Genomic DNA, 22410 nt, shown 5'->3' with positions numbered 1-22410 from the left:
CCAAGCCTGCGTTAACATCTGTCTGAGCATGTAGACGCATGTGCTATAGGCTACCATTGTTTTTCACACTGCAACACACGTGATGGGGCAAAACACAGTGACTAATATCACTCAAGCCTATGGCTAGACACACACTTACTATAAATATACCCTATTTTTTTATACCCACATAACCAAAAACACCTGCAACAAAGACAAATTACAAGATTGTACTTTTCATAAATACTGGAGGTAAAAACTGTTTTCCCACAAAATGAAGAAACCTGGTGGATAATAATAATAAAAAAAAAAAAAGGACAATGATATTTAAAAGGCTTAAAGTACACATTTCTAGGATTTTGAATGTTGATGAATTTTATTTCAAAATCACAGGTTTTCTGATCAAAAGCAGCAGAGGACAAAAAGCAACCATCATGAGCTCATCAAAACAATACACCTAAAATTAACAAGTTATAACCAACAACCACCATGCTCATTCAAAAGGGCCAGTCTGCAAGAACACAATCAATAAACTGATAATTCTTGCATTGATTAGCCTATTTGCATACAAAAATACTTCCTTATTCTGGTTATTTGTTTTGTGAGCTATCATTTTAGAAAGTAAAAAAAAAAAAGTTTCCATTTTCATCTTACAAATATTTCAGTTGCTGATGTTTACTGTAGTTTAGTATCAAGCTATTACGTTGTAACTCTGAGTAACAACTGTGAAGTAATACATAGAGCTTCAAGATTAGTTACTTACATAAATTCAGCAGCCCTGCAAAATGACTATTCAATTATTATCATCTGAAGTAGACAAGAACACAAAAATTAGGATGGATTAAAACAGAGCTAATCAGATAGGCTTTCTGAATAAATGCATCATTGTGTGGCCAGTAAATCATAAGAGACTTCAAAAACATTCAAAAAGACAAGAGGCGTTCTAGAGGTATCAGCTTTTACCAAGAGTTTCACTCACCTTTACAGAGCTTTTAAACATGTCTATTAGTATACAGACTGCAAGACCAAACATAAAATTGGTTATCTTTTTATTGCGAATCCATAGATTCTGTACTGTAACTAAATTCCACTTGATGTGAAATCAATATAAATACATTAAAAGATAACAAAATGGATTGAAGGGGACAATGCAGTCATGTGTTTAGTCAGAGAAACCTAAAACTTGAGCCTCCGTGTACATAATGATGGAGGGGCGACTTCAGGGGGGGATGTGAGGATTTTGTCGCTTCAGGTTGAGAAACATTCACTTCCCAGCGTTTTCCTCTTAGATCTAGGGAAGGAATGTGGTATTGTCAGAACAAAACACTGATTGATGCACTGCCTTTGATGCACTTTTTTTAAAATTAATCTTAAGCTTCAGATGAATATAAGAGCGTTTTAGTACTAACATCATCAATGTCCTCATCGTCATCACCAATATCATCGAACTGAATCTCGTCGTCATCACCAGGCCCGAAGGTATCAGTCTCGTTGATTTTGGCTGCAAGGCACCAACAGTAAGAATTTAATGACAAGACATTTAATACAGTGCAGCAAAAAGATCAGCATATTGTAAGCCAAGAACCTCCATTTATCAAGAACCAGGTTTCTCAGATTAAATATACTCACCGTGTTCTGGAAGCTCTCCATACGCTTTCAGACTCCGAGCCTCATCAGCATTATACTTCAAAATGACATCTGCTTTGTTATCCTGAGAAGACATTTCAGAATTTAAAACGCAAGATATTCACTCCATAAAAAGCCTGTGCATAAAACAAGTGTAGTTTCATCAGCAGCATGAATCTTATTTTTAAACAAAGACTAAAGCTTTTAAATGGCAAAATACTGACAAAATGCTTCTTTCCAGGCAAACAAATAACATTTATATTTAATTATATTTAAAAAAAAAAAAAATCACAAAATATGCTTATTTGCTTTGTGTATAGCTATTTTAGTATATAATTAGTTGTATTAAAATAAATATTTAAACCTGATAACTCCTTAATCCAGTGAGTATAGACAATTCTATTTTTATTAAATAGTATTACAATACATAATTATATTAAACATTGAACATACTCGGAAGTCAATTACTATAGTAAAAAGTGTATACATTAAATCATTTAATTATATAATAGCTATATTATTTATAATATTACATGAAATTATATTAAGAAATATTTAACAAACCTGGTAGTCCCTTAATCCAATGAGAATAATGTCTGATGTGTTAATCCACACCTAAAAAGAAAAAAAAAAAAAAAAAAAGACCCTGAATAAGACAAACATCTAAGGGTTTCTTGTTAAAGATCAATATAAGCATTGCTAAAAAAAACAAAATTCATTTCATAAAATTTTGTACTATGCTGAAATTTTCCAGCATTTCAAAAATTCCATACCTAAAAGTAATTACATTAGTTACTTTCGTAAAACAATATTGACTGATTGGCCTAAACATTTCTGTCAGTCCACACAGCCAATCTCATTCACAAAGTGATGAAAATGCTGAATCTGCATTCAGTCTGAAGCTTCACAGACTAGATCTGTAAAGTGCACCTTTTTCCGGAGCTTTCCTCGGATGTGACAAAGCCGCTTGACTCCATCAAAACACATGGCCTCCAATCTCCCATTTCCCAACATCTTGATGACCTGAGCATATTCTAGAAGATAGAAGAAGCTTTTTTGAAAAATGGTACAACTAAAAGTAGATCATGTTTTGAAGAGAAGGCAGTGCCCTACATTATAAACGCTCATTATATGTATGAGTATTACAACACACCTTGTCCATCCTCTTTAAACACCAGCTCCCTTTTCTCAGATTCATTCTCATTCTTACCACGTCGCCGATTCTTTCCTCCTTTACCTGGATACAGAGAAATAAAATGCGCACTGATACCATCATACACTTGGAAAAATGCCATCTTATTAACACACTTCAGAGTCCTATGACAATAACGAAGTGTTGCCTAATGACTGAGCAAAGTACACACATTCAGCAGAATACCCATTACATCAATGACACCTTAAACTATTGTTAATCTCATGTGTATCTGTCGGGCAACTTTAGCTTGTATGATCCCTTTTACAAATACTAGCTTATTAGTTAAACGCAATAATTTTATAAGCATGTAAAAGATCAAAATACGTTTAACATATCCGCTCCTATTCATAAGTAACGTTAACGTTACCTGCCTAACGCAACACATAGCGGCCGAGCGCATCCCTTACATTACGTTACCTGACAGCAGATTTTATTTCATATTATTAACCAAAATGCATCAAATACAGAACCAAAAAACAAATAAATTTAACTGCCACATTAAACATCAAACACTGACAATAAACTGCGACATTCAATATCACGCTCAATAGCTCACGTTACCTTGTTTGCTATATCCAATGCTAACATCTCACACGGGTATATTTAGAAACCACCTTACCTTTGTTTTTCGGCATGTTCTTTAAACGACGTCGAAGGCCCTCGTATAATGATCAGAGACGTTGGGGAATTATAACAATATGTTAAATATTTTACTTCTCAAACGTGCTGGTGTGAGCAGATCAGCGCCGCTAACGAGAGAAGCTGACAACGACGCACGCGCAGATCGCCTCATTCAACAGCGCAAAACTTTATTCACAACCGCGAACAGCTCAGCTAATAGAATTTGAATATTTATAGTAGAGGGGTTCATTTTAATTTATTATCATCTGATACGATATGATATATATTACATAAAATTAATATTATATATTAACTCATTTCTGAATAGTTCAGAGGAACCAAAACATTTTTAAGAGAAAAGGGAAAAAGTACATATATATTTTGTAAAGCTAAAAGTATAGATGTAAACACAGATAACAATACAGTTGAAAAGAAAGATGCGTTTGATAAAAATAAATGTAAGATTGAAAAACAAACTAATTGCAATAAATTAACTTGTCCTCCTATCCGGTAGGTGGCGACAGTGTCATAATTAACGCGTGTGGCATCAGAAGAAACCGCATTAAACGCCTTTTCCCATACTGTATAATTTAAAAGGTTTAAAGAGGAATAATCTACTATGATCAAGGGATTGTAAGCAATCTAGATGCATTCCATCATTCCATATTAAAGCTCAAACCAATTACGTCGTAAACATTATGCTACATAAATGTGTGGTAGGTGGTTGTCCGAACCGATCGGACACCATTATTCATTATATGTTACCCGAGGATCCGAAAAGACGCAGCCTGTGGTTAAAGTTTATCGAGGACAGTAAATGTGATGTGGAAGACGCGACCTCTTCATGCCGAGTGTGCGGGGATCATTTCTCTGAGGAGAACTACTTCAAAATGGATCTGGGTTACACCACATGCATGATACTAAGCGTGGATGCTGTTCCTACAGTACAAACTGTTAATCGATCACCTGAGCCAGAAAGGGAGATACGGGTAGGAAATTCATTTTGTTTATTATATATAAATTACAAAGTTTATATATAATTACACTTAAAGTACAGTTACATTTAATTATTCTATATATAATATATATATATATATATATATATATATATATATATATATATAAATAAATGAATTGATAATTAAATATAATATAATTAAAAAACACGTTGTTAAATGCTTATATATATAAAATTACATTTTTCATATTTATTTACTATAAATTACATATTATAATTATACATAATATAATTCCATTTAATTGTTTTGTGTATATAACATATAAATGTAATTACATTATATAATTAAACATCAGTATTTTATATTAAAGTATTTATTTTGCTCATATGTAAATTACACAATTTATTATATTATAATTACATTTAATGCACAATTAAATTTTATTTTATGTAATATATAAATCAAATGTAATATGTAATTATATATATAAATATATTCAAAGATATGTCATTTTATGTCATGTTAAAATGTTATATATTATTTTGCTTATGTAAATTACATTTATTTACGTTACATAAATTACATATAAAGTACATAATTTATATATACATTTAATGTACAATTGCATTCAATTATGTTATATGTCATTTAAATGTGTATATAGAAATGTAAACCCATCTATCTATACTATATTATGTTTTATCTGACAGGAAGCAGAAGACGACACATGTAAAATCACCATTTCTGAGGCCGTTTCACTTGCTTGTGTCAAAGAGGAGCCTCTTGAATATGAGCTAAGTACCAACATGACAACTAGACAAGAGCTGAACTCCTCACTGGATGAGAGTGTTAAATATGAAGAGAGTGATCTAGCCGTTACTGAGGACGGCATCTCGACTGTAATTTTCGGAGTTAAAGAAAATCGTGGCAGAAAGTTTATCAACTGTCTAACTTGTGGCCAGAGATTCCGTAGTAGACGCACCCTAATGAAGCATCGACGGGCTAGTCACCCTAAAAATAAAACCGAATCTGAAGTCAAAGAAAAGTTTTATATTTGTTCAATTTGTGGGGAGAGGTTTCATAAAATGGGTCTCCTTTTGCGCCACCGAGTCATACACACTAAGGAGAATCCAGAAGGGAGGTTTGTGTGCCAACAGTGTGGAAAGGGCTTCCCCCATCAAGCTTTTTTGAAAGCTCACCAGAAAGTTCACGAGGATGCGGAGTCGACCATGCCGTTCACATGCCACTTATGTCCCAGACGTTTCGGCTACAAAGTTGCTCTCGTTGCTCACATGAAACATCACTCATCTAAACTCACATGCATCTGCCCCATCTGTGAAAAGAGCTTTCAGTTCAGAGGTTCCCTCATTCAGCATCTCAAATCATCTCATGCTGGAGAGAAACTCTTGTGTAAGACCTGCGATAAGGGTTTCCTAAGAGTCAATGGCTACGTCAAACACATGGACAAACACAACGTGATGACCCCGTTCTACTGCGACATCTGCAAAATTTACCTCTCACAGCGAGGCTACACGGCACACATGGTCACGCACGAGCAGAAGAGCCTTCCAGAACAGCAGCCTGATGAGTCCGTTGAGAACCAGCCAAACGATACTGAAATAAGTCTTGTCAGCGTGAATAGCTCTGAGGAAGGAATGGATCCAGTGACTGTGAGGCAGGAAGAAGCCGAGGTGGAGCTGCTCAGTGGAGATGAGATGGAAGATCTGTCTGGGAATTCAGTGGATCCATCAACAGTCGAAGGTGTGGAGTCTGAAAACGTGGTTGTGGAAAAGGAACTTCCCCAAGATAATCATGAAGAGAAGGAGAAGTGCGAGGAAAGCTCTGGCACACAATGAGATCTCAGTCTAAACAAGAATTGTACAATGAACTGCATAGGGTTTTTTTATAGTTTAGTTTAAAAAAGTTTTGTTTACCCAAGGCGAAAACACTCATTCATTTTTCTTTCACTAATTAGGTTTATGGTTAAACCTAGGGGCCTAATTTTGTTTAAATGTTAGTTAAGCTAGCAATTGTATATTTTAGGCAGATTTCTGTATTTCTTTTTACGGAACATGTAACAATATATTGTACGTACATTTGATTATCTTTTTATCATGTAGAAAATATAAGTCTTAGTAATAATGTTTAGCTGCTAATAATGTTTAGACATTCTAAAGACATATTTACAAAGACAAATACTTTGTAAGATGCATTTCTTAAAAACAGTATTAAAATATCATGTATGATTGTTACTATAAGACTGATTGTTGTGGTCAAATTTTGAAAGAACTTCTTTTGTGTAAAGTCTTGAAGTCTTTATGGTCAGATTTTCTGAATTTTATAAATGCACTAGTTTAAAGGTCTGGCATTAGTAAGTTTTTTTTTTTTTTTTTTTAATTAGAAATGAATACTTTTATTAAGCATGGGATGCATTATATTGACCAAAAGTGACAGTAAAGACAATTATAATTTCTATTTCAATTTCTGTTAAATGCTGTTATTTTAAACTTTGTTCATTTTTGAAAATGTGTCATGATTTCCACAAAAATGTTAGGCAGCACAACGGTTTTCAACATTGACAATAATAAGACATGTTTCTTGAGCATTCAATCAGCATATTAAAATGATTTATGAAGGATCATGTGACACTGAAGACTAGAGCCTGAAAATTCAGCTTTGCCATTACAGGAATAAATTACATTTTAAAAATATCTTAAAACAGAAAACCGTTTTTAAATTGTAATAATATTTCATCATATTAGTATTTGACTATTTATTAAATAAATGCAGCCTTGGTGAGCATAAAAGACAAAATTTTTAAATGGTAGTGTATATATATTTACAATTTTGTTTCTAAAGGCTTAGTCACACTGCAAATTAAGCATGCAAAATTATTAAATACCAGAATTATAAATAATAAATATAGCGCTAAAACACATTGTTTCCTGCAACGCTGCCAGCCATGCAATTTGAATTCTTTGCATTGAATCAGAAGGTCAAAGTGACATTTAGATCATCAAATGTGCTATGCAAACTAGGTCAGAGTTCACCAAATATGAATCTAACATGCAGCATAATTAAAAGCTTGTCTTTGCGCTTTGGCTCACCCATCTTCTGAGTATTACGTGATGAACACTTTCTATAAAAATGACAATAGTGCAAAAAATAAATTTACAGTCATAATAAAGTGTTTTTGTAAAAATGGCAAACTTTATTTTCTACATGTACAAAAGAAAGAACAGGATAGCAGCTTGCTATATGGACAGCAACATTTCCAGCACTCTTCCAAGTCAAAGACGGGAAAAATACAACTGAGATGAAAAGAAAAATGTACAACATATTTAAACTTGCTCCAAAAAAAAAAAAAAAAAAAAAAAAACCTGCAAGGAATTATAAGAATTAAAAAAAGATATTAAAGGGGGAAAACATCCTCAGTCATGCCCACTTCCACAGAGCTACTAGCTAATATAGCATCTTGCCCATGCACATTTATAAAAATATGTCAAGGCTGTAAGTAGTCACTTAAAAAAAGTCACTACATATATATCTCTGAGCTTTTCTGTACTTCCCTACATCCAAACAAATAAACAGGTCAGCAGGTTTTAGGTGAGGCGATACAGCTGTATACATTTCCGTCCCAGCTTTTTTTTTTTTTTTTTGTATAATGTATTGCGTTTCACCTGAGTTCTCTATTTGACATTCTGTGCCGTTTACATGTAGGCCTCCACTGCATTTTTGTGCTTTGGACCTCGTTCACATTGTCATTTTGTAAAAAGAACGCTAAGTTAACGCCAGCAGCGGTCATATAAACATTTGGACTCGTCTTATTATCTTGTGTGGATCTGCTGAGGGAGTCTGTCCTAGTTCACTGTCCTAAAATGACTGGAGAACAAGGTTTGCTGGGATACGCCAGGTTTGGTGGGACTTAAATATGCAATGTGGCGTTAATGATGTAAAATAATAAGCCAGAACAGGATATAATTTGAATATTCAGTGTCAGCCTGACAGGAACGTATCCCGTATACAACATCCCCATACAACTGGAGCTTTTCGCAACTGTGCGCACACTTTGGTGCAGGAATTTGTTGTCACCCTCTAAAATCCACATCCTCCCTGAATACATTTTTATACTTTTTATAATGACTGAGATACAGTATGTTTATATTCATACACTCAGGTAATTTGCTCCTCCGGAATAGTCCACAGATTCTTCATTGGTTTGCGTTTAGAGGCAGAGGTGTGATTGTACAGGCCGAACCGTTTTTATTGGCCCTCGTAGTAACCAGTGAAGGAAGATTTTGATTGTCCACCAGGGGTCCTCAGAATCTACACTTGGCTCTAAGGCCTTGATGCATGGTGGGCAGCAAGCAAGCCGAGTTCAGGCTGTGCTCAAACCAAGCTAGAGGTCAGGGGGTTGGAGGTGGAAGGTATTTGCTCATAAAGCAGTGGAGGTCAGTTTTTTCACTCCTCTACGTTGAGCCAGAATAGAACAGCCCACTGGCTCCAGCATGGGAGGAACGTTCCTATTCAAGGCAGAGTACGTAGCAGCCATCGCCCCCTACAAGAGGAAAGATTTCACACAAACAATTATAGTCATTCACTATATTGTAGTCATTAATAATAATTAGTCTTTATCTACTGGAAGGTAATCCATCTATCTGTCCGTCTATCTATCTATCTATCTATCTATCTATCTATCTATCAAAGCCAAATATTGCCCTATCCTAACAAACATTCCGTATATCAATGGAAAACCTATTTATTCAGCTTTCAGATGATGTATAAGTCTCAATTTCCAAAAATTGACCCTTATGACTGGTTTAGTGGTCCAGGGTCTCAAAACTGGACCACAAAGGATTTAAATATAATTTTAATAATATATGAAAAAAAAAAAACTGTTAATACTATAAAAATACAGTACATTTGTTAATAATTCCTTGATATTTAAACAAATTCTGTGAATTTGGGAACCTTGTGTATTCTAGGAGCATTTAAAATATAAAATAAGTCTAAGAGCAAAGTAAAATATTTTTTAGATATATAAGTTTTATTCTAACGCATAATGTGTGGACAGGACCAAACCTTAACCAGATGGGGGGCGTCCTGTCTGTTTAGCTGGTATTTAGGGAGCTGGTCTCTGTGAAGGATCCAGGGATGTTTCAACACCTGTGCAGCTGTTAGTCTCCGATGGGGGTCTACATGCAACATCTTAGACACCAAGTCCTGTAAAAGACAAGGTGTTTGAATGATTTTTTTTTGCCTGGTGGGACCTTAAGGAGATGTTTTTTAGAGTGTTAATTTAGATCTCTTCTCAAGTGGGTACCTTTGCCTCAAGTGAAACAGAGCTCCAGTATCCGCCTGTGAGAGAAAACTTCCCACTGCCGATTCGAGCTAGAATCTCCTCCGGTGTGTCCTCTGGGCCATTAGCAAATGGAGTAAATCTGAGAAAAAGCCCAGTGTCAGTTGAATACAAACACATTTTGAAAACTATAGTGCTAGGTATACATACTTACCCAGTTATCATTGTGTACAAAAGGACGCCTAAGCTCCAGATATCACAGGCAGCATCATAACCCTGTTTCTTCAGCACCTGGGGACCAAAATTATTATTTTTTGATTAAGAAACTGACTTTTATTTTACAAAACATTGTGCCACCTTTGACATGCAAAATGTACCTCTGGGGCCACAAAGTTGGCAGTGTAACAGGGCGTCATCAGCAGTCCATTTTCCGCTCTCAGTTGCTTGGCAAAGCCGAAGTCACAGATCCGGATGGACTCGGGATTCCCAGATTCATCAACATAAAGGATATTACTGGGCTTCAGATCCCTGTGAACCACCTGATGAGGAGCAAAGGAAGCTTACATTAGAACCAAGGTGGCATTTATACGGACCGTATAATTGAATTTTTAAAAATATTTTAAATTATCATTTCATTTCCAATTTAAAATATTACTGTTATCATAAATTTTTACATAATCATTTCAATTTTATTATATGTAAGGGATAATAAACTTCGCGGCGGCAACCACCCTCCGCTGCACGTCGGGCGGTTCTTCGCCTCCACGTTGTGCATTTTAAATTGTTTAATGCACAGCTAGCCGTTGATTATCCCGTTTATGCCATGGTCATTTGCCAGCATTCACATATTAAAGATGTTAACAATATTTGCGCTGCAATATTTGACTGGAACGATAAAAATGACGGTTATTTTCGTCTGTAGTACTATTCTACTGTAACTGTATGTTACTATGGTTACCAATGTTTATAGGAAGCGCATTAATATAGAACGTGATTAAACTGACCTGGAACTACCTGTGCAGTTCAACGAATTTAATCAATACCTGCCAGCCAATCAGAATCGAGCATTCAGACAGACCATGGCATAAACAGTTATATACACTACCGTTTGGAGTCAGTATGATTTTTTAAAAAGAAATGAATACTTTCATTCAGCAAGGACACATTAAATTGATCAAAAGTGACAGTACAGACATTTATAAGATTACAAAAGATTTCTATTACGAATAAATGCTGTTCATAATCTTGAAAAAGAAAAAAGTATCCTAGTTTACAAAAAAATTGAAACAGCACAACTGTTTTCAACATTAATAATAATAGGAAATGTTTCTTGAGCATCAAATCAGCATATTAGAATGATTTCTGAAGGATCATGTGACACTGAATGGAGTTATGATGCTGAAAATTCAGCCTTGAATCACAGGAGTAAATGACATTTTAAAATAGATGAAAATATAAAACATTGTGATAATATTTCACAATATTACTGTTTTATTGTATTTTTCATCAAATAGATGCAGCCTTGATGAGCATATGAGATTTTACCAAAACGTCTCGAGAACTCTTGAATGGCAGTGTATACTACAGGCGTTTTCATCCACTGCGGTCTGAATGAGACCCTCTTGGCTTCTAATGTTGAGTTTATCTGCATCAGAGCCATTATAAACCAGTATGTGGTAAGACCAGGGGTGCGGCAGTCTCACAAAGCCTCATCTGTTTCCGAAGATCATAATCTTAATGTACTTCAGCTGGGCTTTAAGTTTCATTCCCTCAGCTATTGTCTCCCTAAACTCTGATGTATTGCACACATTTTACTTTGTTCTTTACTATAGTCTGAGCCCTAGAGAGGTCACATACCCCTTGAGTGTGCAGGTACTCCACAGTCTTTGTGATGGTGTACAGCACAGCGCTGGCCTCCCGCTCCGAGAAGAACTTCTGTCTGAGGATCTTATCCAGCAGTTCCCCTCCCTTCAGCAGTTCTGTCACCAAATACACTGAGCGGCCATCGTCGTACACCTGCATAAAGTGACAGAGTAATATTAGTTGATCATTGTTAATCAGTTTAAATTCAACATCTCTTCTATTTTTTTACTAACATTACTTTTCGTTAAATGCTATAGAAACCAATTCTGCAATACATAACACTATGATTAGGATGTTTACATATGCAGCAGAAAAACGAATTTTGTGTTTGAAGGCAATCAATGCCATGTCTAAGGAACACTTGAAGATGATGCCATTTATAATGTAAGGAAACACTGGAAACAATAATACTAATACACTGCTAAATGAATATGAATGATGGATAACCTGCTCGGAGTAATTTGCAGGAAAGACTAAAAGCGCAGAAACTCATTACACTACTCTCTCATTCCGGAAATGTCAGAGCAGAATCGGTTTTAAGTAAACACATCAATGCTCTTTGAAAAGAACAAGACATTACCTTAATATAATTGTGTTTAGCCACTAAGACAAAGCTCAGAGTCTGCCGCCACAGACTATTGTCTTTCATCCTTATGGATGAAAATAAAAAGACTGCATCCTTATTTCTAAACACTCACGTCTTTCAAGGTGATTATATTTGGATGCTGTCCATAGCGTAACAGAATTTCCACCTCATCCGTTGGATCCCGTTTAGCTTTATTGATTATCTAAACAAGAAAAATATAGGGAGATATATTACAATGTCCAAGAATGTCAATGTATAAAAAGGCAGTATTAAATTGTCTTTCAAAAGTCTATAATTTTAATGTTAGGTTTATTTGAACAGTGAGAGACAGAATAACAACAAAAAATCCAGAAAAACGCATTTCAAAAAAGTTATAAATTGATTTGCATTTTAATGAGTCAAAAAAATATTTGATCCCTTTGCAAAACATGACTTAGTACTTTGTGGCAAAACCCTTGTTGGCAATCACAGAGGTCAGACGTTTCTTGTAGCTGGCCATCAGGTTTGCACACATCTCAGGAGGGATTTTGTCCCACTTCTCTTTGCAGATCCTCTCCAAGTCATTAAGGTTTCGAGGCTGACATTTGGCAACTCGAACCTTCAGCTCCCTCCACAGGTTTTCTATGGGATTAAGGTGTGGAGACTGGTTAGACCACTCCAGGAACTTAATGTGATTCTTCTTGAGCCACTCCTTTGTTGCCTTGGCCGTGTGTTTTGGGTCATTGTCATGCTGGAATACCCGTCCACGACCCATTTTCAATGCCCTGGCCCTGACGGTACATGACCCCGTCCATCGTCCCTTTGATGCGGTGCAGTTGTCCTGTCCCCTTAGCAGTAAAACACCCCCAAAGCATAATGTTTCCACCTCCCTGTTTGGCGGTGGGGATGGTGTTCTTGGGGTCATAGGCAGCATTCCTCCTCCTACAAACACAGCGAGTTGAGTTGATGCCAAAGAGCTCGATTTTGGTCTCATCTGACCACAACACTTTCATCCAGTTCTCCTCTGAATCATTGGCAAACTTCAGACAGGCATGTACATGTGCTTTCTTGAGCAGGGGGACCTTGCAGGTGCTGCAGGATTTCAGTCCTTCATGGCGTAGTGTGTTATCAATTGTTTTCTTGGTGACTATGGTCCCAGCTGCCTTGAGATCATTGACAAGATCCTCCCGTGTAGTTCTGGGCTGATTCCTCACCGTTCTCATGATCATTGAAACTCCACGAGGAGATCTTGCATGGAGCCACAGACCGAGGGAGATTGACAGTTATTTTATGTTTCTTCCATTTGCGAATAATCGCACCAACTGTTGTCACCTTCTCACCAAGCTGCTTGGTCTTGTAGCCCATTCCAGCCTTGTGTAGGTCTACAATCTTGTTCCTGACATCCTTGGACAGCTCTTTGGTCTTGGCCATGGTGGAGAGTTTGGAATCTGATTGATTGATTGTTTCTGTGGACAGGTTGTCTTTTATACAGGTAACAAACTGAGATTAGGAGCACTCCCTTTAAGATACTGCTCCTAATCTCAGCTCCTTACCTGTATAAAAGACACCTGGGAGCCAGAAATCTTGCTGATTGATAGGGGATCAAATACTTATTTGACTCATTAAAATGCAAATCAATTTATAACATTTCTGAAATGCATTTTTCTGGATTCTTTTGTTGTTATTCTGTCTCTCACTGTTCAAATAAACCTACCATTAAAATTATAGACTGATCATTTCTCTGTCAGTGGGCAAACGTACAAAATCAGCAGGGGATCAAACAAAATTTTTCCCCAAACTGTAAATAACATTTAGTTTTAAATGCTTTTTTTGCTATTAATTTGCTCAAGTGTTCTGGATGGTGACTTACTGCCTCAATGAAAGCAACCAGTCAGTGTGTTGGTTTAATATGACTCGCTTCTCACCTTCACTGCATACTCCATGCCTGTGCTTTTCTGTATGCAGCGTCTGCAGATGGAATATGAGCCAACTCCGATATCCTCCTTCACCTCATATGCGTCATTGAACTGAGACACGTTTCTGTTGAGCTGCTACAGAGTGAAAACAACTAGATGTAATGCTGACATAAAATCTGACTCATAGCTAGATGTTAAAAACAGTCATTACAGCATATACTACGTGGAAAGAGGCTTAACTGCGTGTATACCTGTGTGTATACCTGAACTATAGAGCTCACACTGTTGCTCTGCAAGGGTTGAGACTCTTCTTCTGAGGTGATGGCCACAAAACTGAAACCTCTGAAGAGTTGATTAGCATTGGCACTAGGGGGTACACCTGGAGAGTCTACAAGAAAACACACAGCGGTTTTGATCTAGTCATTAAATACACCATCAAATAATCCGACAGATTTCAAAAGGTCTAGCAGCATTTAATTAAATAGGTTTTCGTGTATTTGTCTGAGAGGGGATTAAAGACGGATGGCAAACACAGTCTACCTGATCTAGGGTCAGACATAGTCCGTTATAAGCTGACGTACCTTTGGGAGTTTTTGCTGTAAATTCTGGGTCAAAGTAGAATGTGTCGTCTGGTCTGCCAGAAGCTGGTTTGAAGGGTGGGTGAATCTCTCTTCTAAATAATTTCTTAGACAAACAAGACACGATAAAACACTAAAACCACCTTATATTAATAGAGTGCCATTCCTGTAAAAATGTTACGGTAAAGACTCACATTCCAGTCAATGGTAGCATAAAATGGGTGTCTCTTTATTTCTTCAACTCCATCTGGACCAGCACCTGCAGATGACCACAGTCAAGTTAAACTCAAATATGCACAACTCTGCAGAAATTACCATCCAGTCAGTCTAATACACTGCTATTTAAAAGGTTGGGGTCAGTATTATGTTTTTAATGATTTAAGAAGTCTCTTATGCTTGCACCATTACACCAAAGTTGCATTTTTTTAGTGACCAATACAGTTCACACAATAAAATAATTATATTTAAATATAATGTTTGATTATTAATATAATTTGACACAACTGTTTTCTATTTTAATATATTTTCAAATGTAATTTATTCCTGTGATGACAAAAATCACCACAACCCTTCAGAAATCATTCTAATATGCTGATTTGGTGCTCAAAAAACATTTATATTATTATTAACAATGCTGAAAGTGTTGTACATTTTTGTGGAAAACATGATGTATTTTTTCAGGATTCTTTAAAGAGCAGAAAGTTAAAAAGAACAGCATTTATTTGAAATTTATATTTTTTGTAACATTATAAATGTCTTTGTTGTCACCTTTGGTTGATTCAGTGCATCCTTGCAGAATAGAATAGAAATAGAAATGGAAATAGAATAGAATAAAGACCCCAAACTTTGTCAGTGTATGTGAATGGGCTTACCTAATCTATTGGAAGGGTTTCGTTTGAAAAGGCTCCTGAGGAGACTCTGAGCTTCTGAACTCAGAAACTGAGGCATTCCAAGCTTCGCCCTACAGAAAAACAAACAAAGAAAAAAAAAAAACACATCAAGAGTCAAGCCAGAGTTCAGATAGTCAGCAAATGAAAGATCATACCTTTATTATTAAGCTATACGATTATAAGTGCTGGTCGTTGACCAATCAGATTGAAGAATGTCATTATTCTAATGTTCTGTTATCCAATTAAGCGTCTTTTCTACAGAATTTTTCAACCTTACATGGCAAACATGTCATGTCAGCCAGAAAATCACTTCCTCTCTAAGTGAGCAGTTTTTTTTTTTTTTTTTACCAGAATGAGCTGTAATGTGTATCAGATCTTGTGATGATAAAGTCAAATTATGGTCCAAAATCTGTCTACACAAGCCTAGAGGTCAGATAACATAGAACGGAGGAAAAAGACAAAGTCAGTCACTGTCATTTGCACTGATGTCCCTTCCACAGCTAATACTTTGTGTATTCACATGAGTGGCAATTGTCTGTTCTTATCAGTCCTCTGCAGAAGCCTCAGATGAACACTGTAATTGACAAACTCTCATCTTGCCTTCTCTAAATGTCTGTAGTCATTCCACTAAAACCACATTACTACAGTTTATCAAAGCCGTAAAAACTGTACGCAGACCTTGGATTATAATTATCCACCACAGCAGTGCTAGTGTCACACCGGAGCGTTATTCACTCTTCAGCAGGCTGCATTATAATGTGACGTGTGTTTTGTGTGGTTGCGTGTTTACTGATGGTTAAGTGCTTAGTCTTTAAGCTAAACAGCACTGTCAGCTAAACCAAAGGCTTATCCTCATCGCTACAGCACTTAGCATCCAGATGTTATGCCGACCAATTCCGCTGGCTCTTCCCACTCAGAGTGGATGACTGTGTTTAGATTATAGTGTGAGTGGAGTCTCTGCCGGAATAGCGGAAGGATGAGGCCGTCGCACTCACTTTAGAATCATAGTCATGGTTTCCTTGCGGTCCTTGCCTTGGAAAGGCAGCGTTCCAGTCAGCATTTCAAACTGAGGATGGAGAACAAAACAAGTTGTTTCTCAGAAGTGTGATTTTATATGAATAAAAGTGTTTATGTTTAACTGCCTGATGTTGAAGGTGCAGGAAGACTACTTTCAAACTGTTCCAGCCCAGTTTAGATACAAAATTAATAAATAAAACTTTAATGATAAAACAAATGACTGAGATCACCTTTTATGGGAATATATACAAAATGCTTAATAAACAACAATAGAAACAGGAAGTGGTGCTTCCTCACCATGAGTACACCGTAAGACCACCAGTCAGCGCTATAAGTGTGTCCTCTTCTGTTCACCACCTCCGGAGCCATGTACTCTACTGTCCCGCAGAAAGAGTATGCTTTATTTTCATGATCGATCGACTCCTTACTTAGTCCAAAATCTGAAGACACACACAAACACATTTTCAGTATGGCAACATTAGTGTTATTAACTAAAAATGCAATTAAAATTACTCAAAATTGTTTTTGTTAACTGAAATAATGCTGAAATAAAATACGTTCAAAAAAAAAAAATAAATTGCCTTGGCAACTAACTTTTAAGTTGAAGTTGAAGAACTAAGAGTACTAAAAGTAAAACTGAAATAAAAAATAAATAATAATAATAAATAAAAAAGCTAAATAGAAAAAAAAAAAAAAAACAATGACAAAAGTACAACAAAAATTCCTAAAACAAAGATTAAAATAAAAACTAATACTTCAAAAACGGGGCAACAATCGTTGCACAAAACCTCATTTTCCACACATTAGATCTGTGCAGTTCACCTTGTCATATAGTATGAATGTGGTTTAGATAGTCATAAACCTCCACAGAAGGAAGGTTAAATCGTCTGTCTGCCCTCCCATGAGGCTGCAGTCAAACGGTATAAACACAAAGCCCTAAACGCTCAAGGTGGCACCATGCTGATGCAGCCATTTCAGCAATCTGAAATTACCTACCTGTCAGCTTTATGTGGCCTTCCTCATCCAGGAGAATGCTGAAATTACACAGATTCACAGCATTAAAAAGTCATTTAACAGAGCATGAACACACTCACACAAAGGGTCCCCTTATTTTCTACTGCCATTCCCACCCTAAGCCATGAGGACATATCTCTATATGTCACGGCTACAAGACTACAGCCATTATTTTTACAGCCCTATTCTATCCAGACATAAATGTGATTTATGGACGACCTTACAGACAGCAGTGAGGAAGGATGAAAAAAAAATAAAAAAAATAAGAGAGAACGAGTGAGTGTTTTAGTGATTAAAAAAAAGGCAAAAAATGGAAGCACGGAAAGGAAAAATATACACTATTTTTCTAAAGATTTTTAAGATTTTAAAAGTATGATTTTTAAAACTTTTTTTTTTTTTATAAAAATTCTCTTATGTTCACCAATGCTGCATTTATTTGTATTAAAAAAAACAGTATAACAGTAATATTGTATTACAATTTTAAAATATATATATATATATATATATATAAAATATAAAATATAAGTCGTAATTTATTCCTGTGACGGCAAACCTGAATTTTCATTATCATTACTTCAGTGTCACATGATTCTTCAGAAATCATTCTGATACCGATTTGCTGCTCAAGAAACATTTCATATTATTATCATTGTTGAATACAGCTGTGCTGTTTAATTTCTTTTTTTTTTTTTTTCCAGAAGTGTCTTTCCTGAATGGAACGTTCAGAAGAATAGCATTTATTTCTTAATTATTAACAAATAATTTTCTGTAACATTATTACTGTCTATACTGTCACTGTTGATTAATTTCATGCATCTTTGCTAAATAAAAGTATTACAAAATATTAATTTTTAAAAAATTCCCCAAATTTTCTTTCTATACTTCACTTTGTTTTTTTATTCTTTTTCTTTTTTAGAAGTACAATAAAAGTCTAAACAATGAATACATAATCACTTAATATTTGTTAAATGTCCATATTTCCACTTTTTGGAATTCGATGGTCTTTTTGTTTTAAAATAAATAAGTTTGGAATGAAATAATAACTATTGTAAATAATGACCATTTTCATTGATTTGGGTGAACTATCCTTTTAAGTTCTAGTCTAAATTGGATTTATTTGAGAACATTCAGTACTTCTCTGGTTTCAGATCTCTGTAGATGATGCCTAGTCCGTGCAGGTGGTCCAGAGCTAAAGCCAGTTCAGCCAGATAAAACTTCACATCCTCTTCTGTGAACATCACCTGAGGAAAGAGAGCACATGCTTTACATGTCAATCAGACAGTCTCGTCCTCTCTAAGCTGCAAAGAGACTTCAAGCTGGTGGCTACATTAGACTATGCTCTGGATAAAAGCATCTGCTAAATGTTTAAATGTAAATGTAATGCTTGAGGTAACCATTCACTATTTACCTCTTTTGACAGTCGAGTAAAGAGATCCCCTCCTCTTAAAAAGTCCAGAATGAGATAAAGCTTTCCTTCAGTCTGGAATGCTGCAAGAAGTACACAAGAAGAGTGTGAGAAAGAAAGAATGGCTTCATTGGTTAACAGAACAGTAGAACAAGAGCGGTTCTTTATTCTGATTGGCTGATGACCAGCACTTACCATAGTGTAGCTTAACAATAAAGGGATGATTAACCTCCACCAGGATGTCCCGCTCCATCTTAGTCCTGACCCGATCCCGTACTGAAAACACACGCATAAATAACAACACTTCTGTTTACTTCCATTGAGTTCACTAACAACGCTTCTCTCCCCTCTAACAACGTTCCCCACCGCCCAGAAATCTGGCACAGCAGAATTACGCAGATGGCACCGGATGACTAATTAAATAAAGTAGGGAGAAAAATGCAGTGCAAGAGAGACAAGAGAAGCTGAGAGCTGCAGGGGGAGGAGAGGCATTTTACTCCTGTGGATGTAGATGTGTTTTTCATCTGGAGGGGCTGTTTTTCATAGTTAGTACCCTTCCACGAACATCAATTTACATTCTTAAACCACTACAGCTGGGAATTAACCAACCAAAACACTGGAATAAACAGAACTTAAACAGGTTACTGTGGAAAAAGTAAATGCAATCTGGAGTCCCACGTGTTAATGAGACTTTTGAACTGCCTTTAATATCTTGGCTTGCAAACCTGCAAGACTTCCTAGAGGACAAAAACAATTCATTTGAACTTTCAGCTATGGGACTAAAGCCAAACATCAAACCTTCTTCCTGTTTTATTGAATTTGTTTCAAGGAGTCAAATTTGCCAAATCATACTTCATACAATTCCTAGATTATACATGACCAACGTCAATATTTGACTATTCAATAAACATTTGCAGCGTTCTATAATAGTTACAAAGTTAAAGTGTTTTGAACAGAATTTGCCCTTTGTGTCAATTTCAAATTGTACCAGCAGTCTTGTCAATGGATGATAAACAACTGCAGTGCAGTTTGATTAAATATTATTTAAAAAAATGGTCATTTCATTTTAGCAATGTCTACATCTCATGTGTTATATATCATTTAAAACAAAATTAATAACTGAATAAATGATACATTCATATACGTTGAATATATTTTATATGCATTTTTCATTTATTTTTAAAATTATTTAAATACATGCATACCTTACATGTTTAAATAAATAATTAAAAAATTAATGAAAAATGTAAATAAATAAATAAATAAATATATAAAGTATGTATATGCACATACTGTAATGTTGGCCATTGTTCTATATCTCAGCACTGGCCTCTGAAAACCCAATATTGGCTTACTTAATACCTTTTAGGGTGGCTTTTTTCAGCACTTTCATTGCGTACAGCTGTCCTGCATCCGGGCCTGTTGTCTTCTTCACCAAAAACACCTGCAACACACAAACAAAATCAAGGCTTCATCAAAACAACATTAAAAACGCTTTAAAACAGGATCTATATTTTACTCATCAGTTCTTCTTGAAAACATAATTAGTTCTGTGCGGTGACACTGTAACTATAGTGACCATGACTAGCTCCATGTGTAATTTTACTGAGATTGTCGTTAAAATACGAATGACTGTTTTTTTCATCTGTGCATGGCTCATGCTTTCATCTGTGCTGATTGCCTCTCAAAGCAAAATGCAAACACACACACACGCACGTAAACACACACACTAAAAATATATTCGTATAGGTGGGCGGTATGACCAAAATCTTCTATCACTGTTATATAAAATCTTATATCAATTCCACATCACAGAAACAATATGTACACAAAACAGTCTTTTACCTAAATATTTTAAATATCACATAATACACATCATTTGATTATGTAATAGCTTAATTACTTTAAAAATTAAACAGACTGCACCTTGTTTGATTTGTATGAAGACCTTGTACCAAGGTATATCACACCTTGTATTTTTTGGAATTTGATGAACACAAAAAAAGGTTTCTTTCTTTCCTTCCTTCTTTCTTTTTACAACATTTATTCATTAATAATTTTATTAACCTTTTTTATTTTATTAATGTAGTTAATTAAGTAAAATTTTTTAATGTTAATTCAGAGTACATTAATGTTACAACTTTTTCTACTTTTAGATACAGTCGTAAAAATGTATTAGTAAACATTTAAATTAAATTGAACTAAGATTAATAAATGCTGTAGAAGTGTTGTTCATTGTTAGTTCATGCTAACTAATGCAGTTAACAAATGAAACCTTGTAAAGTTAAAAAAAATGTTATGAAAGAATTAAAGTAAGCATTAAACAAAAATATAATATTGATTACATTTATTAATTTAGTTCTGTCTTAAAATACAGCATGTAGGCTAATAAGGAGGTGCCTTTTTATTTAGCTAAATACTATATTATTATTAATATTTTGAATATGCTTTTATGTTTTTATTTTCAGTTCTGATTTGAATTTTTAATCATTTTATGTACTTTTTTCATTTTCATTCATCAGTATTTTAATATTTTAGTATTTCAACTTAAAAATATTTAATTTCAATTAGTTGCTAAGCTTATTAAACAAAGTTTTTCTTCAAATATTTACATTTTTAATAGTTTTAGTTTACAATAACAACAGTAGTCCCTGCTCTGTCTTTCCATGGACGTATGGAGTCCTTGGACTAGGGCTGGGTGATAATTCGATAATGATAATTATCGCAATATAATTTTCCTCGATAAAACGATATGAAGAGTTCGATAAATGTTCAATATAATGTTTATATGCCAAAAGCGAAACGAAACAGCGCGACTTATTTGAATCGCGCCACATTGACGTTTATCCGCTCGGATCACACGCGGCGCAAGCTCACTAGAGCAGATGCATTTACTCGGTCACGCAATCCAGTGTGAAACGCTTGAATTCAGCGATGAACACAAATGACTCTGTGATTTAAACTAGTTTAAAGCCAAACAGGAGAAACACTGTGTGCAACAAGACAGTCAGAAGGCTTTTCAATCTACACATCGCCATCATTTACCATGGATGTAGTAACATTCACTGCACCATGGTATTGTGGCAGAAATGTGGGATATTCACATTGAATTTTATTACAGGAGTAATGGTACATAATTATAGTATGTATGTGAGATTAAGCTATAGCATGTGTGCATTTATACTGAATGTTTTTAGACTACTGTTTTTCATACAAATAGGCTACCTAAAAATCATATAGTTGTATTTTTACCATGGTATTGAGGTGCTATATGTGTGGTTTTAACTGTGTTTATCATGATTTAAATGTATGCTACTAAGGGAGACCAATGCTTAATTTAAATAAATAAATAAATAAACTTGGTCAGAATAAATTTAAGCATATAAAACTGAGGTTGCTACAATTTTTACAGATGTTACTGATTTTGATTATGAACAAAAATTTACCTCTGCATCCTAACTCAAGCTACTATCAAATGTGCAT

General features: G+C 35.2%; 3 protein-coding genes across 8 annotated transcripts in view; 1 reads left to right on the top strand and 2 right to left on the bottom strand.

The window, feature by feature from the left end:
- Positions 1–1011: 1011 nt before the first annotated feature.
- eif1axb (eukaryotic translation initiation factor 1A X-linked b) lies at positions 1012–3607 on the bottom strand. Its single transcript, XM_058765906.1, has 7 exons — positions 3420–3607; positions 2759–2842; positions 2536–2639; positions 2170–2220; positions 1609–1690; positions 1389–1480; positions 1012–1270 (listed from the first exon to the last, which is right to left on the bottom strand). The coding sequence occupies exons 1-7, from the start codon at positions 3433–3435 to the stop codon at positions 1265–1267; spliced, it is 435 nt and encodes a 144-aa protein (XP_058621889.1). The 5' UTR covers positions 3436–3607; the 3' UTR covers positions 1012–1264.
- Positions 3608–3868: 261 nt separating this feature from the next.
- Positions 3869–6823, top strand: si:dkey-226l10.6 (histone-lysine N-methyltransferase PRDM9). Its single transcript, XM_058765904.1, has 2 exons — positions 3869–4410; positions 5091–6823. The coding sequence occupies exons 1-2, from the start codon at positions 4120–4122 to the stop codon at positions 6234–6236; spliced, it is 1437 nt and encodes a 478-aa protein (XP_058621887.1). The 5' UTR covers positions 3869–4119; the 3' UTR covers positions 6237–6823.
- A 750-nt stretch (positions 6824–7573) lies between these two features.
- Positions 7574–22410, bottom strand: part of rps6ka3b (ribosomal protein S6 kinase, polypeptide 3b) — a 46802-nt gene continuing 31965 nt past the window's right edge. For 4 of the 6 annotated variants that reach the window (XM_058765292.1, XM_058765295.1, XM_058765293.1 and 1 more), the window contains 19 exons: positions 20290–20371; positions 19123–19203; positions 18931–19010; positions 18657–18763; positions 17505–17542; positions 16806–16948; positions 16487–16557; positions 15474–15562; positions 14796–14860; positions 14605–14707; positions 14275–14411; positions 14033–14158; positions 12241–12330; positions 11537–11695; positions 10057–10218; positions 9894–9970; positions 9704–9821; positions 9463–9603; positions 7575–8938 (listed from right to left, as the gene is read on the bottom strand). In XM_058765292.1, coding sequence (XP_058621275.1) covers positions 8816–8938; positions 9463–9603; positions 9704–9821; positions 9894–9970; positions 10057–10218; positions 11537–11695; positions 12241–12330; positions 14033–14158; positions 14275–14411; positions 14605–14707; positions 14796–14860; positions 15474–15562; positions 16487–16557; positions 16806–16948; positions 17505–17542; positions 18657–18763; positions 18931–19010; positions 19123–19203; positions 20290–20371 — 1992 coding nt within the window. In that variant the 3' untranslated portion in view covers positions 7575–8815. Of the gene's footprint in view, positions 8939–9462; positions 9604–9703; positions 9822–9893; positions 9971–10056; positions 10219–11536; positions 11696–12240; positions 12331–14032; positions 14159–14274; positions 14412–14604; positions 14708–14795; positions 14861–15473; positions 15563–16486; positions 16558–16805; positions 16949–17504; positions 17543–18656; positions 18764–18930; positions 19011–19122; positions 19204–20289; positions 20372–22410 lie in introns of all 6 variants that reach the window. The other 2 variants (XM_058765291.1, XM_058765294.1) reach the window with 2 other exon arrangements.

This window comes from Onychostoma macrolepis, chromosome 24, assembly GCF_012432095.1.
Source record: "Onychostoma macrolepis isolate SWU-2019 chromosome 24, ASM1243209v1, whole genome shotgun sequence".
In the NCBI taxonomy this organism is placed as follows: Eukaryota; Metazoa; Chordata; class Actinopteri; order Cypriniformes; family Cyprinidae; genus Onychostoma; species Onychostoma macrolepis.
The sequence above is the reverse complement of the archived record's forward strand: the minus strand, read 5'-3'. Positions and strand labels throughout refer to the sequence as shown.